This window comes from Microtus oregoni, unplaced genomic scaffold, assembly GCF_018167655.1.
Source record: "Microtus oregoni isolate MIOR12 unplaced genomic scaffold, Mior012 000005F_ref0000423, whole genome shotgun sequence".
NCBI classification, from domain to species: Eukaryota; Metazoa; Chordata; class Mammalia; order Rodentia; family Cricetidae; genus Microtus; species Microtus oregoni.
The window spans coordinates 46,630,310-46,645,174 of NW_024543064.1; the positions used below are offsets into that span (position 1 = coordinate 46,630,310).

A 14,865-nucleotide genomic window follows, 5' to 3' on the forward strand; every position below is an offset into this window, starting at 1 on the left:
TTTCAAATTTTATTTTATAGGCACCCAGAGCTGACAGACTTTGGACATTTAGAGAGACCTTGGATTTCTTTAAAGAGACTGAACTTTTTAAAGTCCATGGAACTTTTAAAATGAGGAATGTGGTCTACATTTTGATATTGACATTAACATGAGGTCTTGGGAAGACAAAGAAAGGTTATGGTTTAATAGTGGTTATATGTGTGTCAAGGGCTCAGCTGTGATGGTTAGCTTTTCTGGTCAACTTGACACAAGCTAAGGTCATTTGGGAAGAGAAAACCTCAATGGAAAAAAAATGCTGCCATTGCAAGACGAGCCTCCAGTCTTTTCTTGCTTAATGATTAACGGGGGAGGGCCCGGTCCACTGTGGGTGGTACTACCTCTGGGCAGCCAGTCCTGGGCTGTATAAAAGAGTAGTTGATCAAGCCACCGAGAGCAATTCAGTAAGCAATGTTCCTTCATGACTTCTCCTTCAGCTTCTGCCTCCAGGTTCCTGTCCTGACTTCTCTTCACAGTGGACTATGGTCAGGAAATGTGAGCCAAATCAACCCTGGCCTCCACAACTTGCTTGTGGTCATGCTCTTCATCACAGCAATAAAAAGCAAATGAGGATATACAATAACTTACCAACAAGTTAAGAATTTGCATTTTTTGAGTCAGGCTTTAAGTTAAAAGAATCTGCTTCCGAAGCCCTTGGTGAGTATGAAGAGACATCACCACAAAAGACGTGACAAAACAGCTTTTCAGAAACTAAACTCAATGCTGAAAGCAGTATTATTTTCAGAACAATCAGAACATTACATGCAGAGCTGTTTATAATTGCCACAAAGTCTGTATTTATACCATAATTTGTAGATTGTTCCTCTAAGTTATTACCATCCTCAAAATTGAACTCAGTTATTTCAACTGATGGGCTTGTGATTTGTACCTGAATTTACTATTTTTAACCATCATAATTCTGACCAGTTCCAATACTACTCATAAATCAACTATCTTTGCAGGAAGGAATAATAATTTTAGTGGCATCTCTAGTAATTACAACGTTATATTTCTTTTCAAAATTCGCACATCCCTAAGTTCACTTTATGTCGGAATAATGCTTGAAGGAATAACTGCTTTTGGATTCTCCTCCTATTTCTAAATAAATGTTTAAAAGTCATTAGTCTTGCCAGTGTAATTACAAAAGTTACCACAAAGGGCAAGCCGGAGGCACCTAAACTGGCAGAGTCTTCAGGGCAGAGTGCATGGGGCTGACTGAGTATCTTCATCTCATTGCGAAATCAAGTCAGGACTCCTGACACATCCGGGGTGGGCACAACGCTTCCTCAGCCATGCATGCCTCACGGTTGCCGTGTGTTTGGTCTGCCATCTGCTCCATCAGGTTTGGAGAGTTGCTGGCCTTTTCAGCTCTCCAGTGGCCCTCATGGCTAGAGGAGGGGCAAGGTCTTCCCAGAACACACGCTGTGCCTCCATTCAGATTCTGTCTCTATCACCGGTCAGGTTTTCAAGCCTTGTGACATCAGAGACGGAGGTTATGAAAAGCACCAAGTGACATTCAGCGCTCCCATCAAAGCTAAATGTCATGGTGTTCCTTGAGACAGTTACAAAGAGTGTGCCTCTGAGAAATATGGTTTATCGTAAGCAGTCATCACCAATTACAAGAACAGTCTGTCTGGAGGAGACCTCAGCCACCCTTATTCGTTGTTTTCTTTGAAATGTCTTGGTATCCATGATTAAGAACACAAAACTGTAACTGGGGTGTCAGTGTGGATGCTTGACTTTTGGTTCTAATACACATGCAGGTGTGTGGGGGTGCACAGTATATAGATACCCACATGCATACTGAACTGTATGTGTTATATAATTTATATGTATATATAAAGTTATTATCTCTCCTTCTTTTTTAATATACACATAGTTACAGGTTCTTCTAAGTCTTCTTCAGTCCTATCTGTCTTCCCTCCTCCCGTTACCTGAAACTCCCTCCTACCCTTTAATCTCTTTAGCCATTATTAATTACAATGCTCAGTTCTCAGGTCGCACATGATTGCATCTCACCTCTATAAGTCAATTTTCAAATACAAAGTTGTGAATGCACGCACAAGTTTTAGTCACCTGTTGAAGGTCTGGTGCATTTTGAGTGTATCAAGACAGAACCGTAGTTATCCATCCTTGTATTCCCATAGCCCCAAGCAGAGTGTCTTGCCTGAAATAAGATCTTTTCACTTACTGTTCTCCCCTTAGCAGAAATTCTCCCCCAATATCCTTACAGCCCACTCCCTCACTGCTTACACGTCTCCTCGCACAGCCGTTTTGTAAATGCCCTCACACACAGTCATTCTCTGCTCCCTAAACTGACTCCTCTATCGCCTTTACCACAGCTGGGATGGTTTTGTAATTGATTAACTTATTTCCACCTTCCCTCTGGAAAGTAAGGCCAAAGTGAACAAGAGCTTATACTATTTATTGCTGAATCTCCTTGTAGAACCTAGATCCATATTTGACACACAATGTGTATATATAGTGTTTAGGTGGTATTGAATGACTATTTAAACTGTTTAATTATAAGCTGATGAGTTAAAATAAATTAAAATACAACAAACTGCATCTGATGTAAGGGTAAAAGCTTAATTGAAGAGCATGGTATATAAAACCTAAGCTTCTGTTGTTCTAGCGAGTCAGGAGAGACTGGGAAGCACAGGTGATGGGTGCTGTGGCTGAGAGAGCCTGGGTGGAAGAGGGAAGTGCTCGCTCACTCGGCTGGCACAGTCTTCCAGAAGGGAGGTCAGCTTGGAATTCAAATGTGTCCTTTAAAATTTCCTGGGAGTCATCTTTAAAGAATCAAAGGAAATAAAACTTGTCTTTGACAAACAGTTTAATATATCTACAGTGCTACCATTTTAATGTGTATTTTATATAAAAATATTTTTTATTCTTAATATTTATATGTAGATAGATTCACAATCTGACATCTAGCTTGTTTACAGCTCACTCCATCCAGGCTGGTGGTTAAAGACTGCCACTCTGGACATAGAAAACCTATGTACTATTTACCCACTGTGGTTTTGGTGGAGTTGATAATACATGACTAATTGCTTCTTTTCTATATATTTCTGCAAGTGGAGTTCCTCCTCTTTCAAGTGATATATCCCTTATCCCCTTAGGGATAATCAAGATTATTTTTCTAAAAATACAATGAGAAAGGGAAAATATGTTGCAATGGTTAATAATTATTAACTTGATGGTGTCAAGAGTAACTCGGCAAACAAGCCTCTGGGTATGTCTGTGAGGAAGACCCACGCTAAAAGTAGGAAGAATCACTCTGTGGGTTGCAGTTCTGGACTTCGAAAAAGCGAGACGGGGAGGAGCTAACTAATCACCAGCTTCCATCTCCGTTTCCTGACTATGGATACAGTGTGACCAGCTGCTTCAGACTCCCACCACCATGCCATTCTTGCCCACCATGATCATGAGCAGAAATAAATCTTTCCATCCTAAAGTTGCTTTGGGCATTCTGCAACTGAAACATGGAAAGTAACTGTTACAAATGATTTGTCTATCAGTAATGAGCACTGCTCCATTTTAACCTTTAAAACAAATCAAAATGCTAAAGTAAACCAGAACAGTACATAAATTGTAGTAAGGGCCAACGTCAAACTTCTTCTTAAGAAAAAGATTTTTCCATTCCAGAAGTTTCCCGGTAGACATCCTAAGCAGAGCACGGCCATCTAAACACAACCATCCATCACCAGTGTAAGAAATGGGATGGAAACGGTGAATTTGTATGTGACTGGGAGCCAAAGCCCCAAGACAAGGCGCAGTCCCCCACAGGAGGGGCTTGTGAAAAGAACAGCACAGGACCAGACCACACTACACTGTTGTCCTTTCTGGTATAACAGAGCTGAATCAGGTTCCCTGTCCTGTCACATTCCTTGTGGTTAAAAGAAGAGTAAGAATGGAGAGACATCTGAAAGACTGGGCAATCCCTGGAGATATGATGTTTACACCAGTTAGAAATAAAACCTTGTATGGGCTTTCCTTCCATCCATGAAATAGGAACTCAACGGTAAACTGAGTCACAGTACCACGGCAAACTCCCTGTTCCTCTGGCTTTTTTTTTTTTTTTTTTTTTTTTTTTTTTTTTTTTTTTGGTTTTTCGAGACAGGGTTTCTCTGTGGTTTTGGAGCCTGTCCTGGAACTAGCTCTTGTAGACCAGGCTGGTCTCGAACTCACAGAGATCCGCCTGCCTCTGCCTCCCAAGTGCTGGGATTAAAGGCGTGCGCCACCACCGCCCGGCTTCTCTGGCTTTTTACAGGAAGTAAAGGATGGCACTTATTTTTCTCCTTTCCTCTGTACTTTCCCTTTGCACATCTGATTGGTGATATATAATTTGATATCAATTTTAAAGAGTAACTGGGTAAGGATTGTGCAATGAAAGACCAGTGAAGGAGTGATCAGTTGAAAGCAGAGGCAAATAGTATCAGTTGACCAGAGCCAAAGCTGTCGAGACTGTGTTTATAGACTTCGAACAATGTAGAGTCAGGCTTCTCAACCATGATGGACTTTCTGGGATTGTTTTTAAACAGTATGCCTAGCAGGTGTGTCCTGAAATTCTGCAGTCCTGATAGTCACTGATGTGAGGCTCGTGCTGCTGGTCTGAGGAACACTCGTGAACACAAGGTGTAGTGAGTGTGTATAAAACACACCCTTCTTAGTGCTAAAGACCCTGCCATGGGAAGTGACCTTCAGGAGTTTGCTACACGTGACTAAAGTATGAGGAGGTCATGGTGGATGATGGGACAGTGTGCAAAGATGAATCAGCTCATAGACTTGGGGCAAGAAGAGAATTATTCCTGCTATTCATTTCACAGAGTGCTGGGTTCGGATCATCCAAACATGAAGTCACAGAGCGGCAGTACGACACACCTTCCTTTGCCTTTGCATGGAATTGTGGAGTAGCTCATTTACTGAGCCAGGAGCAGGAATGGGGCCACTGTTGTTGTTGCTACTTACGTCATCTGCGGTAACCGCCATCACGCTCCTGCTCTTCTTCATCCTAACGGTGGAAAATGGCTCCTGCGGAGACTTCTGCTCGGTGCAGCTTCACTGACTGCTGATTCAACCTAGGGGGTTAAAAACACAACAGAAAATTCTGTATCCACAGTTAAATGAAAGCATGTGCTACATTCCTTCAACCAACATGGGATGCATACACTAAACATATACAAGCAAGTACCACAATTTAAAGGACAATTAAACGTTATGTTCTGCAAAGAGAGAATGAAAACACACAAGAAGCCAAGAAACTGGCACAAAGATAGTCATAAGAAGAGAATAAGAATAGGAGGTAACAATTACACTCCAGGTAACCAATGCTCAAGAGGAATATGAAAACATTACACAACCAGATATGGTGTGCATGCCTGTAATTCTAGAACCCAATGGCTGGGGCAGGAGGTTCTAGACAGGCCTTACCAAGTAAAGCCTTGTCTCAAAATATTAATTACAATAATATATATATATGCATAAGACTTTATAACTCAAAAACTACTTTCCCACAAAATATTTCATGTTATTCTTATAAGGCATAAAACATTATTGTCATGTTTTGGGACTGGAAAGGAAGCTTGGTGGTGTTCGAGGGAGAGACACAGACAGAAAGAGCGAGAGAGATGAAGAGAGGGATCGCCTCATGCCTTTTTGCCTAATGAGAGAAAAAAAAAAGTCAGAAAAATTATTTGGCCTGAGTAAAATAGCAAAAGCACGCAACATTCAAAATCTAAAGAATATGACTCCTTGGTACTTTCCAAAAACAAGCAATCTAATACAAACGAAGGCACAGGAGGAAATGTACACCTAAGAGATGAAAACTTAATCTCAATCTTCACCACCAGTTTCAGCTCCTCGCATGGAAATCACGCAAGAAATAATTGTCATAGGTAACTTCAGTAAACAATACTTGGAAAGAGTGGGACTTCCTGGCTATGTCACACCAGGCCATCTGTGGTAGACAAGGTTTGTTCCATGGCATTAATCTAGGCAGGTCACTGGAAGAAACACAGAACTTCAATATCACCAACATTTAAGAGGCTACCTCACGCTCCAAGCTCTAGCAGAAAACCAGCCAGGGCTTATGAAGACTACTGGACATAGCAAGAATATAAAGTCCAGTCCCACAACAGACCATACGAGAATGCAAGGAATTCTGAATATGCAGAACTTAACCCTAAGCAAATGTGTTTAAAAAAAAAAAAAAGAGCCCAGGAAGTGTCCATCAAGAGTTCTTGGCTTCGAAATGCTTTGTATTGTTGCTGAGCTCAAAGAACTCCTGTCTATTGCTCACTCTATAGATTTCATCTTTAAATATATGCTTGATGTGAAAATTGGGCTTTTCAACTGCGAAGACGCACATAGATTAAAAGCATGATAGGACCGCAGCTCCGTGCGGAGGAATACTAAGTAGTGGAATTGTACAGTCACCCAGGAAACCGGGGTTGAATTCCTAACACCTAATTTGACTATATTATGCGGGAATTGGCAGTGAAATTTATGCTGCAGATAGAAAGTGGGGGGAGAGAGAAGCTTTGCCTTTGTAGGTGAGCAAGAGACACAGACACTGAGGCATGCAAGCTTTGCCTTTGTAGGTGTGCAAGAGACACCTTAGGGACACTTAGGTGTTTGATTCAATATGGTGCGAAAAAGAATTCTGTCTTCAGCAATGAATGAATGAATGAATGAATAAATAAATAAATATAAATAAATAAATACTATGCTCCTCTCATGCAGACCAAACAGCAACAAGCAGATGCTTATGGCTTGATTGTAAGGCAGCTTAAAGCTGAACAAAATTACGCAAGTAAAGATCTTGCATCGTGGAGTTTTCATCTACCTGATAGTCCTACAGGGCTTTCTAGAAACAAACAAAAAGCTCATACTCCTAAGTTAAAACATCAATTACATTTAGGCCTACATGCAGGGTAGAGGACTTGTTTATACTCAATCAGTCAAAGTCTATGAAAATGTTAACACAGAAGAGTATTAAAGGGCTATACAAACGCTAACAATAGGAGCGAGAGAAGGGTTACAGTTGGAATCTTGATGCTACATGATGAGAAGAATTTGTTTAATGGAGATAGTGCAGAATAACATAGTGGTCAGAATATAAAGGAACAGCCAGCACCATGATATATGAAAGATAAATAGGTCATAGAGAGATGAGATAATAGATAGATAGGTTGACAGATAGGTAGACACATAATAGATAGACACATAGATAATAGAGGCATGATTGATAAGGTAAATAAAAGACAGATAGATGATCAACAGATGATAGGTGACTGATAAAAAGAATAACTGATTAATGATATTACCTAATATCATTTATATAGACGAAATATATCATTATATAGATGATAAATCAGAATTTAACATGTGAAGATGGTAGCATGTATGGATGGAAATATAAGAAAACTTATAGATAGAAAGATAACATGTTTCAGGAAATATTATTATATCTTTTTGAGGAGCAAGAATACTTTTGCCAGGCCGTCACTGTAGAAATAAATTTTATGTATTTGAATTATTTGAATTTGGAATTAGAATTTGGAGTACATATTAATATACCTTTAACAATGTACTCATCCTAGCACGGAAAAAGCAAGATTGCAAATTGCATGGCAGTTTACCAAATTACAAAAAGTCAACATCCGTTATTTTTTTAAGACACATAGGAGAGATATCTGCTTTTGTGCATGTTCCTCAACTGACTGTCCTGACCACTCTTATTCCTGCAAGGCTGCTCTGCAGGGATGGTGTCTGTGGTCCCTTTGGACTACTGACTCTGGATGCCTTCAGCCTAAGGAAAGTAGTTATAGAGACAGAGACCAGCAGGCAGGAAGAAAGAGGGGTCCTTATGTTGGCCACGGTACAGTAATGGCCACCACACTCTGCTCTAGAACTTGGCTCCCACAGACTTCCCTCTAAGGGCAGAACAGGAAGCAGCTACCTACTGCTGCTAGATTCAAGGTATCCCAATGCCCCTATCTTTTGTAAGTAGTATCTCAATTATCTCTCTTGTACTCCCTTTGGGACTATAGTCTATTTCCTTCTAGGATCCTGACTGATAGAGATTTACTCTCAAAACTTGCATGTCCCAGGAACTTTTTAAGAATCTTCCACTGTTCTCTTGCGTCTAGTATAGTGCCTTGCATAAGTCGTCACTCCGTGTCTATAAGCAGGCTCTGAACAGATATTGTTCAGGGACTAAATGAGCAAAATCTGTCTCTGCAGAGATTTTAGTTTTCTCATGATAGCTTGGCGGCTCTACTGTCTCGTGTTACTTTCAGGAAGCAGTAATGGCTCCACTTCCTCACTCACGGTTTTGATCCCCTTTTGGAATTTTGAGAAACATGAGGATGGAAATATAACATCACTGAGTGTCAGTGTCCACTGCATTTCAACTAGGTTGACACAGTCTGAAGGTTCTGCTTTCCCTAGCTTCACCACTCACGTACATGGCTCCAACAACCTCAGAACAGCACTCAAATGAAGAAAGCACGTATATCACAAGTGAAGAAATCAGGTCTCAGTAACAGAACTTGCCCCAAGTCATACATTCAGCAGGTTAGGACCAAAATTCTAGTTCTAAGTATGTTTTTCCCCTCAAGTGTAGAATCCAGAAAAAGAATAAGACATACAAATGAAAAGATGAAATTATGGGAAGAGGAAGAGGCTGTAGGGAGAAGACAGGAGATGAGAGAAGGTGATGGGAGTCAACAGGATCAAAGTATATTTACATGGACACATTTTCAAACTCTGTCAGCCTAACTGGGAGGCAACTGACACCAACACCCAACAGCAAGATGACAAGTGTGATCCCCATCTTCATGTCACAGGGAAATCCATTATTTCCTGCACTTGGTAACTACTAATAACAATGTCTAAATAAGCAAACTCCAGCCCACTCACCTCTCACGATAAGCCGGCTGGATGCTGCTGACAGCATTGCAAAGTGGGGCCCAGGAAGTGACGCTTTGTTTTTATTTTGGCCAGTGTTGTAAATTAAAGTTAAAGTGATCAACATTGAATACTTTAACATGTTTAATTGTGTAAAACCAAGAGGGGATGATTTAGAACGATACTGACATTTTTACACGCCTTAGATTTAAGGTAAATATTATGGATCATGGGCTGGATTATCTTCATTTGAGATTATTCTCCCATTATGACATTTATGTCTCAATAAACAGACCACTATGGGCTTCATAAAAAGCAAAAATACTTAAACCAAAACTAAAAAGGAATGTTGGCAAGTGTGGTGGCACATGCCTGCAATCCCAGCCGGCACTTGGAAAGTGGAGACAAGAGGATCAAGAAGTCAAGGCCAGTCTCAGCTATATACCAAGTTCAAGGCAGGCCAGTCTGGGCTACATCATGAACTCTTGTCTCAAACAACATGAAAAAAAATTATATATAAAATAATATATATATAAAGTATTTCTAACAGTTTCCATGATGATGATGATGATGACTCAAAATTAAATTCTCTATTTGTGACACATTTAAAACTAACTTTTCTGTGTATTTCACCATTTAAAAAAGTCATTTCCAACTTGTCTATCTCCTTCCTAGCATCCTGCGAGCTTCAAGGGATGAGGCATTGTTTGTGTAACTGGCCTCTCGCCCTGTACTTTTTCTCCACAGAGGTTCAAAGGCTCACAGACAGTGAAGGAAGAGGTGCTGGCTACCTGGAAGCATGGGAATTTGACTTTGGCACATTAGTTATTGCTATGAGCGTGAGGAAGGACTGGGCTTTTAATAGATAGTGAGAGTCATTTTAAAAGCCCACACCACAGTCATATGCTAAGTCAAGCCCTACAGAAATGGAGATAAGGGCGCTATGTAGGTTTCAGAGGAATGCTACTTTTCTCGGTTTAAACGTTATGTTTTATTCTGGAGATGATGCACAATAAAATTTTGTGTTGTTTGTCTATGCAACTTTCCAACCTTGGCAGAGCTCTGATAGAAACGAACTGGTCTTAATTCAGCGGCTGTGTACAACTTACAGTGAGATATGGGAATCCTTCCACTTCCCTCTGCACTCCATCTATCTACACTGGGACAGAGCAGAATGAATGGCGAGAGCAAAAGTCCCCTTTAAACCTTCAGCCAGACCCCTGACTGCAATCGTCCTTTAAGCGCCATGGCTTCCCTGACAAAGTCACCTGTGCGTTCATGCCTTCTCCAAGGTGGTGCACAAATGCTGGTTCTCCTCTGGGAGCGAGGAGGAGCTTCTGCACAAGGACAAGGTGATGTCCCATCTTCTTGGTTCCCCACCCTACTGGCTCATTTTAAACCCTTCCTGGCACATTCCCTTTGTCTCAACGTCTACTCTGGATAGAGGATGGCATGTTGGTGGGGTGCAAGAACCAGAGTCAGCTCAACCCAGGGTGGGAGCTGAAAATGTCAGCTTCTTCACGGTTATTCCCTATCCCCCTCTCTATCTTGTATTTCTTCTCTATTCTTCCTCCTCTTCTCCTTGCTCAAGAATACACCAAGACAGCAGTCAGAAGTCTTCTGCGTTAAGTGGCTAATGGAGAAATAAGATGCACCGGGCTTTAGTTAGTATCTTTCAGCTTCAGGTACTACCTGGTAGGCTCTCCTGTGCGATCCTGAGACACCACAGACCACGTGCCAGAGCTTCTCCTCACAGCTGGCTGCCTTAGGCATCAGAATATGGCTAACTGGCAGGTAAACTAGAAGAGAGCAGGGGAGAAGGAAAGCACTTCTTCTCTCATGAGCATGGTCCACAGGCAGATGTAGACTCGGTCCTATGACGCCTCTCCTCAGAATCTGGTGACCATTTTGGAGCCAGGTTTTGATGTGCCCTGTTCCTGCACTGGTATCCTTCACCTGCCCTCCTAGACGCTTCTCACCCACCCATCTGCCTTCTTCCCTCAGTCCTAGAAGTGGGAGCTGCTTCTTACAACCAGTAAAATTTCACACTGCCTAGCGGCTCCTTTGTATTTTCATTATCTGAAACTTCAAATCGGTCTACTGATTTAAGTTCTTCCGTTTCCCTAGCTGGACTAGAAATGCCCTTTACTTTACTGGAGACTCCTCCAGCCTCTTTCTGGAGGTGGTTGCTCATTTCCAAAGGCCCAGTAACTCACTTCTCTCATGTTTCTCACACTCTGTACGGTCTCCACCCTGAGTCTGTTTAGAAGAGGATTAAGGGGTTGCCAGAGTTACGACTGGTATTGGCTCCCACTAGACCAGAAATATGTTCCAGACCACATCTTAGCCAATGTGAAATGTCTTCATGCTGGGGCTCTTTCTAGCTTGATGTCCTGCTCCGCGGCATTTCAAATAGGGAAGCATCCGTAGAGGACATAGTTAAGAAAGCAAGGGCACGATGTTGTTTCTTAACTCAGAAAACCGAAAATCGACTGCTGTGTGTCAGAATTTTACTTATTTATGAATTATTAATGTCAATACTAAGTCAGTAAGTATTAGCATCATAAAATAATTGTCATAAAGTCTTGCTCAAATATTGAGTTAAGTTTTTAGTTCGGGCTGGCAGCTAGGATAGTATGAATGCAGGAAGGAATGCTGGGCACGAAAACCCCTGAATACCCATCTTCACTCCCAGCTCTAAGTCCATCTAGGAATACCCATTCACTAAATTTGGGGTCGTTGGCCTCAGCTGCCAGACAAAAGATTTTGAGTATAATAATTGTAAACTTCATGAACCTGATAGAACTCCAGTAACTAGTGAAAATAAGTAGAGCCTATAAAGCAAGCCCTCAAGTAGGAGAGCTGGATAAGTGTGCATTAAAATCCTCCATTGAGTCTGCATCCACATTCTGGAATTGTTGTGACTGATTGCTGCTGCTTTCCAGTCGATGATAGCAGAGGCAAATGAACGGAGAATGTCTTACAAACGGTCAAAGGGAGATGATGCCATTGTAATGGGGAATAATCAAATTTGAGAAAAATTTCCACGGAGCATAAATCCTTCACGGTCTTGGTGTAGTACTACTATAATGCCAACACTTTCAAGGATGAGTCAAGAATTTTACTGAAAATTCCAAGCAACTGAGCTACTAGTAAGTTTGGGACCAGCCAGGACTATACAACAAGACCCAATCTCCAAACAGCAACAACCAAAAGTTCAAGGTTACAACAGCTTACAATATATAATCTCTATTTAGAAAAAAAGCATTTTTTTGTTGTTGTTGTAATACAGTCTTCTTGCTCAGTTAGGAAAAACCATCAAGGATTTTTTTTAGATTAACCACTGATAAGTCTTATGATAAGAAGCAGAATTGCTCGCTTTGCCTGAGGAAGTAATTAGCAGCACAGATAATGGCTTGTTTGAATGGGATCCAGAGCACAGAAACGACACTAACTGGCGCTCCGAGCAAGCCCATCTCAGGAGCAAACACTTAAGAGTAAATTCTGCCTTAAAATGTTTCCTTTGTAAATGACTAGTAGGGTACAGGCTTAAAAATCAATGCCCATGTTGACATAAAAAAGAAGTTTTAGTATACAATGTATTTGGATAAATGTTAACTTCCCGGAATAACAGGACATAGAGAACGTGGCTCATCGACCCCACGTGTCTCCTTGCATCAATTATACTTAATGGATTTCTTAGAGAATTTTCTCTGCAGGAAATGCTAAGTATAAAAGTTTAAAGGGATTGATTTTTTCTTTATTCTGTAAAAAAGCTGATACCACTTGTTAATTTTTTATATATTAAAATAATATCACAACACAAATTGTTTTTTAGCTATGCAGGTTACAAAACAAAGAAACACTAACTCTATCATTTTGTTGGTTTTCTTTTGGGTCAGGAGGCCTGGGGTAAACAGCTGACAGAGAGGAGTGAGGATGGCTTACAATTTTAGAGGTTCGAATCCCATTGTCACATGGTCATGCCACTGTGAAACTGTGGTAGTACTTTAAGACAGCATGGCAGGCACTTGGTAGAAGATCTATGTTAATCTCACAGTGGTCAGGAAAGAAAAAAGAGAGATGAAGGGGCTGGGATCTCAGTCTTCCAACCATTGGCATACCTTCAGTGGCACAACATCCTCTAACTGGTCCTATCTCTTAATGATTCCATCATCTCCCAGTAGTATCACAGGCTGGAGACCAAGTTTTTAACACCCGAGCCTTTGGGTAACAGTTCAGATCCAAGCTATAGCATTCCGTCATTTTCCCTCAAAGGTCCATCTCTATTGCACTTTGAAATGCGTACTGCCCAAGCTTCGCCCATAGCCCATAAGTTTTAACTGTTTTGGAATCACTCACATGCCCACATGCAATCTCTCCTCTGAGACTCAAGGAGACTCAGCTAGAAGCCCCTATAAAATGATTTACATAATTCCAACAAACAGTGGTATAGAAAAAATTCCCATTCCAATGGGGGAGAATAGGAAAGTAGGAGAAAAGCAGGCCCAACACTTTGCACAGGACATTTTCTATCTATTCGGTGTCTGCGCTCCAGGGCAAAAGGTAGCATGCTGTGAGTACCCTATAGCCTAGTTGGTGAAGGCCACACACACTCTGGGACTACCCCTGCTCATTACCTGCAGTTTCTCTCTGCTGTTCCATTTGGTTTGGTTGATCTCTCCTTCTCTCCCTCTCTCCCTCTCTCCCTCTCTCCCTCTCTCCCTCTCTCCCTCTCTCCCTCTCTCCCCCTCTCTCTCTCGGCAGTATCTGTGAAACTCAGAGCTTTGCACATCACTTCGTCCTGGACTGTTTGTAGGGGCTTCCGCCCTGTTGTAGGGACTTCCGCCCTGTTTGTAGGGACTTCCGCCCTGTCACATTATGCCTAGCCTCCTAAGCCTGCCTTTCAAACCTCCATTACCCATGAACGCTTGCATTCTGAGTGCCCAAGAATCTCCACGCCGTCTTCGTGGAGAGAAGGTTATGGTTCGCTGTTGCATGGCTTGTGCTCGCGCCGCAGCTACAGCGGCCTCTGGGTGCCACTAAAGCTAAAAACGGGAAAGCAAAGCCTAGGAAAAAAAATTCCCTATTGCCGGGCGATGGTGGCACATGCCTTTAATCCCAGCACTTGGGAGGCAGATACAGGTGGATCTCTGTGAGTTCGAGACCAGCCTGGTCTACAGAGCTAGTTCCAGGACAGGCTCCAAAGCCACAGAGAAACCCTGTCTCGAAAAACAAAAAAACAAACAAACAAACAAAAATCCCTATTTATCTGTGGAAACAAGGCACACAGAGCTAGCTTTTTACGCCAAAGCCTTTGCAGTGAGTTTCTACCTTACAAGTTCTGAACTTCTACTGGGTGAAACCCTGTAAATTCCTGTGGCACCATCAAGGTACCTCTCAAACTGTACCAGCAAATTGCAGGGCATTTCTTTCTAAGGCTACTAATCATACTCCCTTTAGCCAAAGGAATTATATTCATACTGTAAGGTTTTTATTTATTATTATTTAAAACTGCAAGCTTTTCAAACCCATCTGCTTGCCTTTTTGTGCCTGATTCTCATGGTGACTCTGGCTTGCAGCAGCCATCTATATCCATACCACCAGCATCACCGTGCTGCCTAAAAATTTCTCTCCATCAACTGGTCCATCGCTTTTAAGTTTAGCCTCGAACAAACTTCCCAAGCATGTGCAAAATGTAGTCAAGTCTTGGCTGAAGTTTACATAGAATGGTCTTTAGGCCAATCCTCAGCATCTTCTTGGTCTTTGCTTCCTTTCAAAGAAGGGAGATCGGCACCACCTTCACTGTCCAAGGGCTTCACAACTTTCTAAGTTCTTGCTAGAACTGCCCATGAAATGCCACTTCTAATACTCTAAGCTTTCTCTCGTCTATTCTATTCTATTCTATTCTAT

General features: G+C 41.6%; 1 protein-coding gene across 3 annotated transcripts in view; it reads right to left on the reverse strand.

Annotated features, from left to right (window-relative positions):
* The window catches only part of Pde4b (phosphodiesterase 4B), a 524,499-nt gene that overhangs the window by 417,810 nt on the left and 91,824 nt on the right, over positions 1–14,865 (reverse strand). For all 3 annotated transcript variants that reach the window (XM_041651414.1, XM_041651416.1, XM_041651415.1), the window contains exon 2: positions 5,011–5,120. In XM_041651414.1, the coding sequence (XP_041507348.1) occupies positions 5,011–5,052 (42 nt within the window). In that variant the 5' untranslated portion in view covers positions 5,053–5,120. The remainder of the gene's footprint in view (positions 1–5,010; positions 5,121–14,865) is intronic.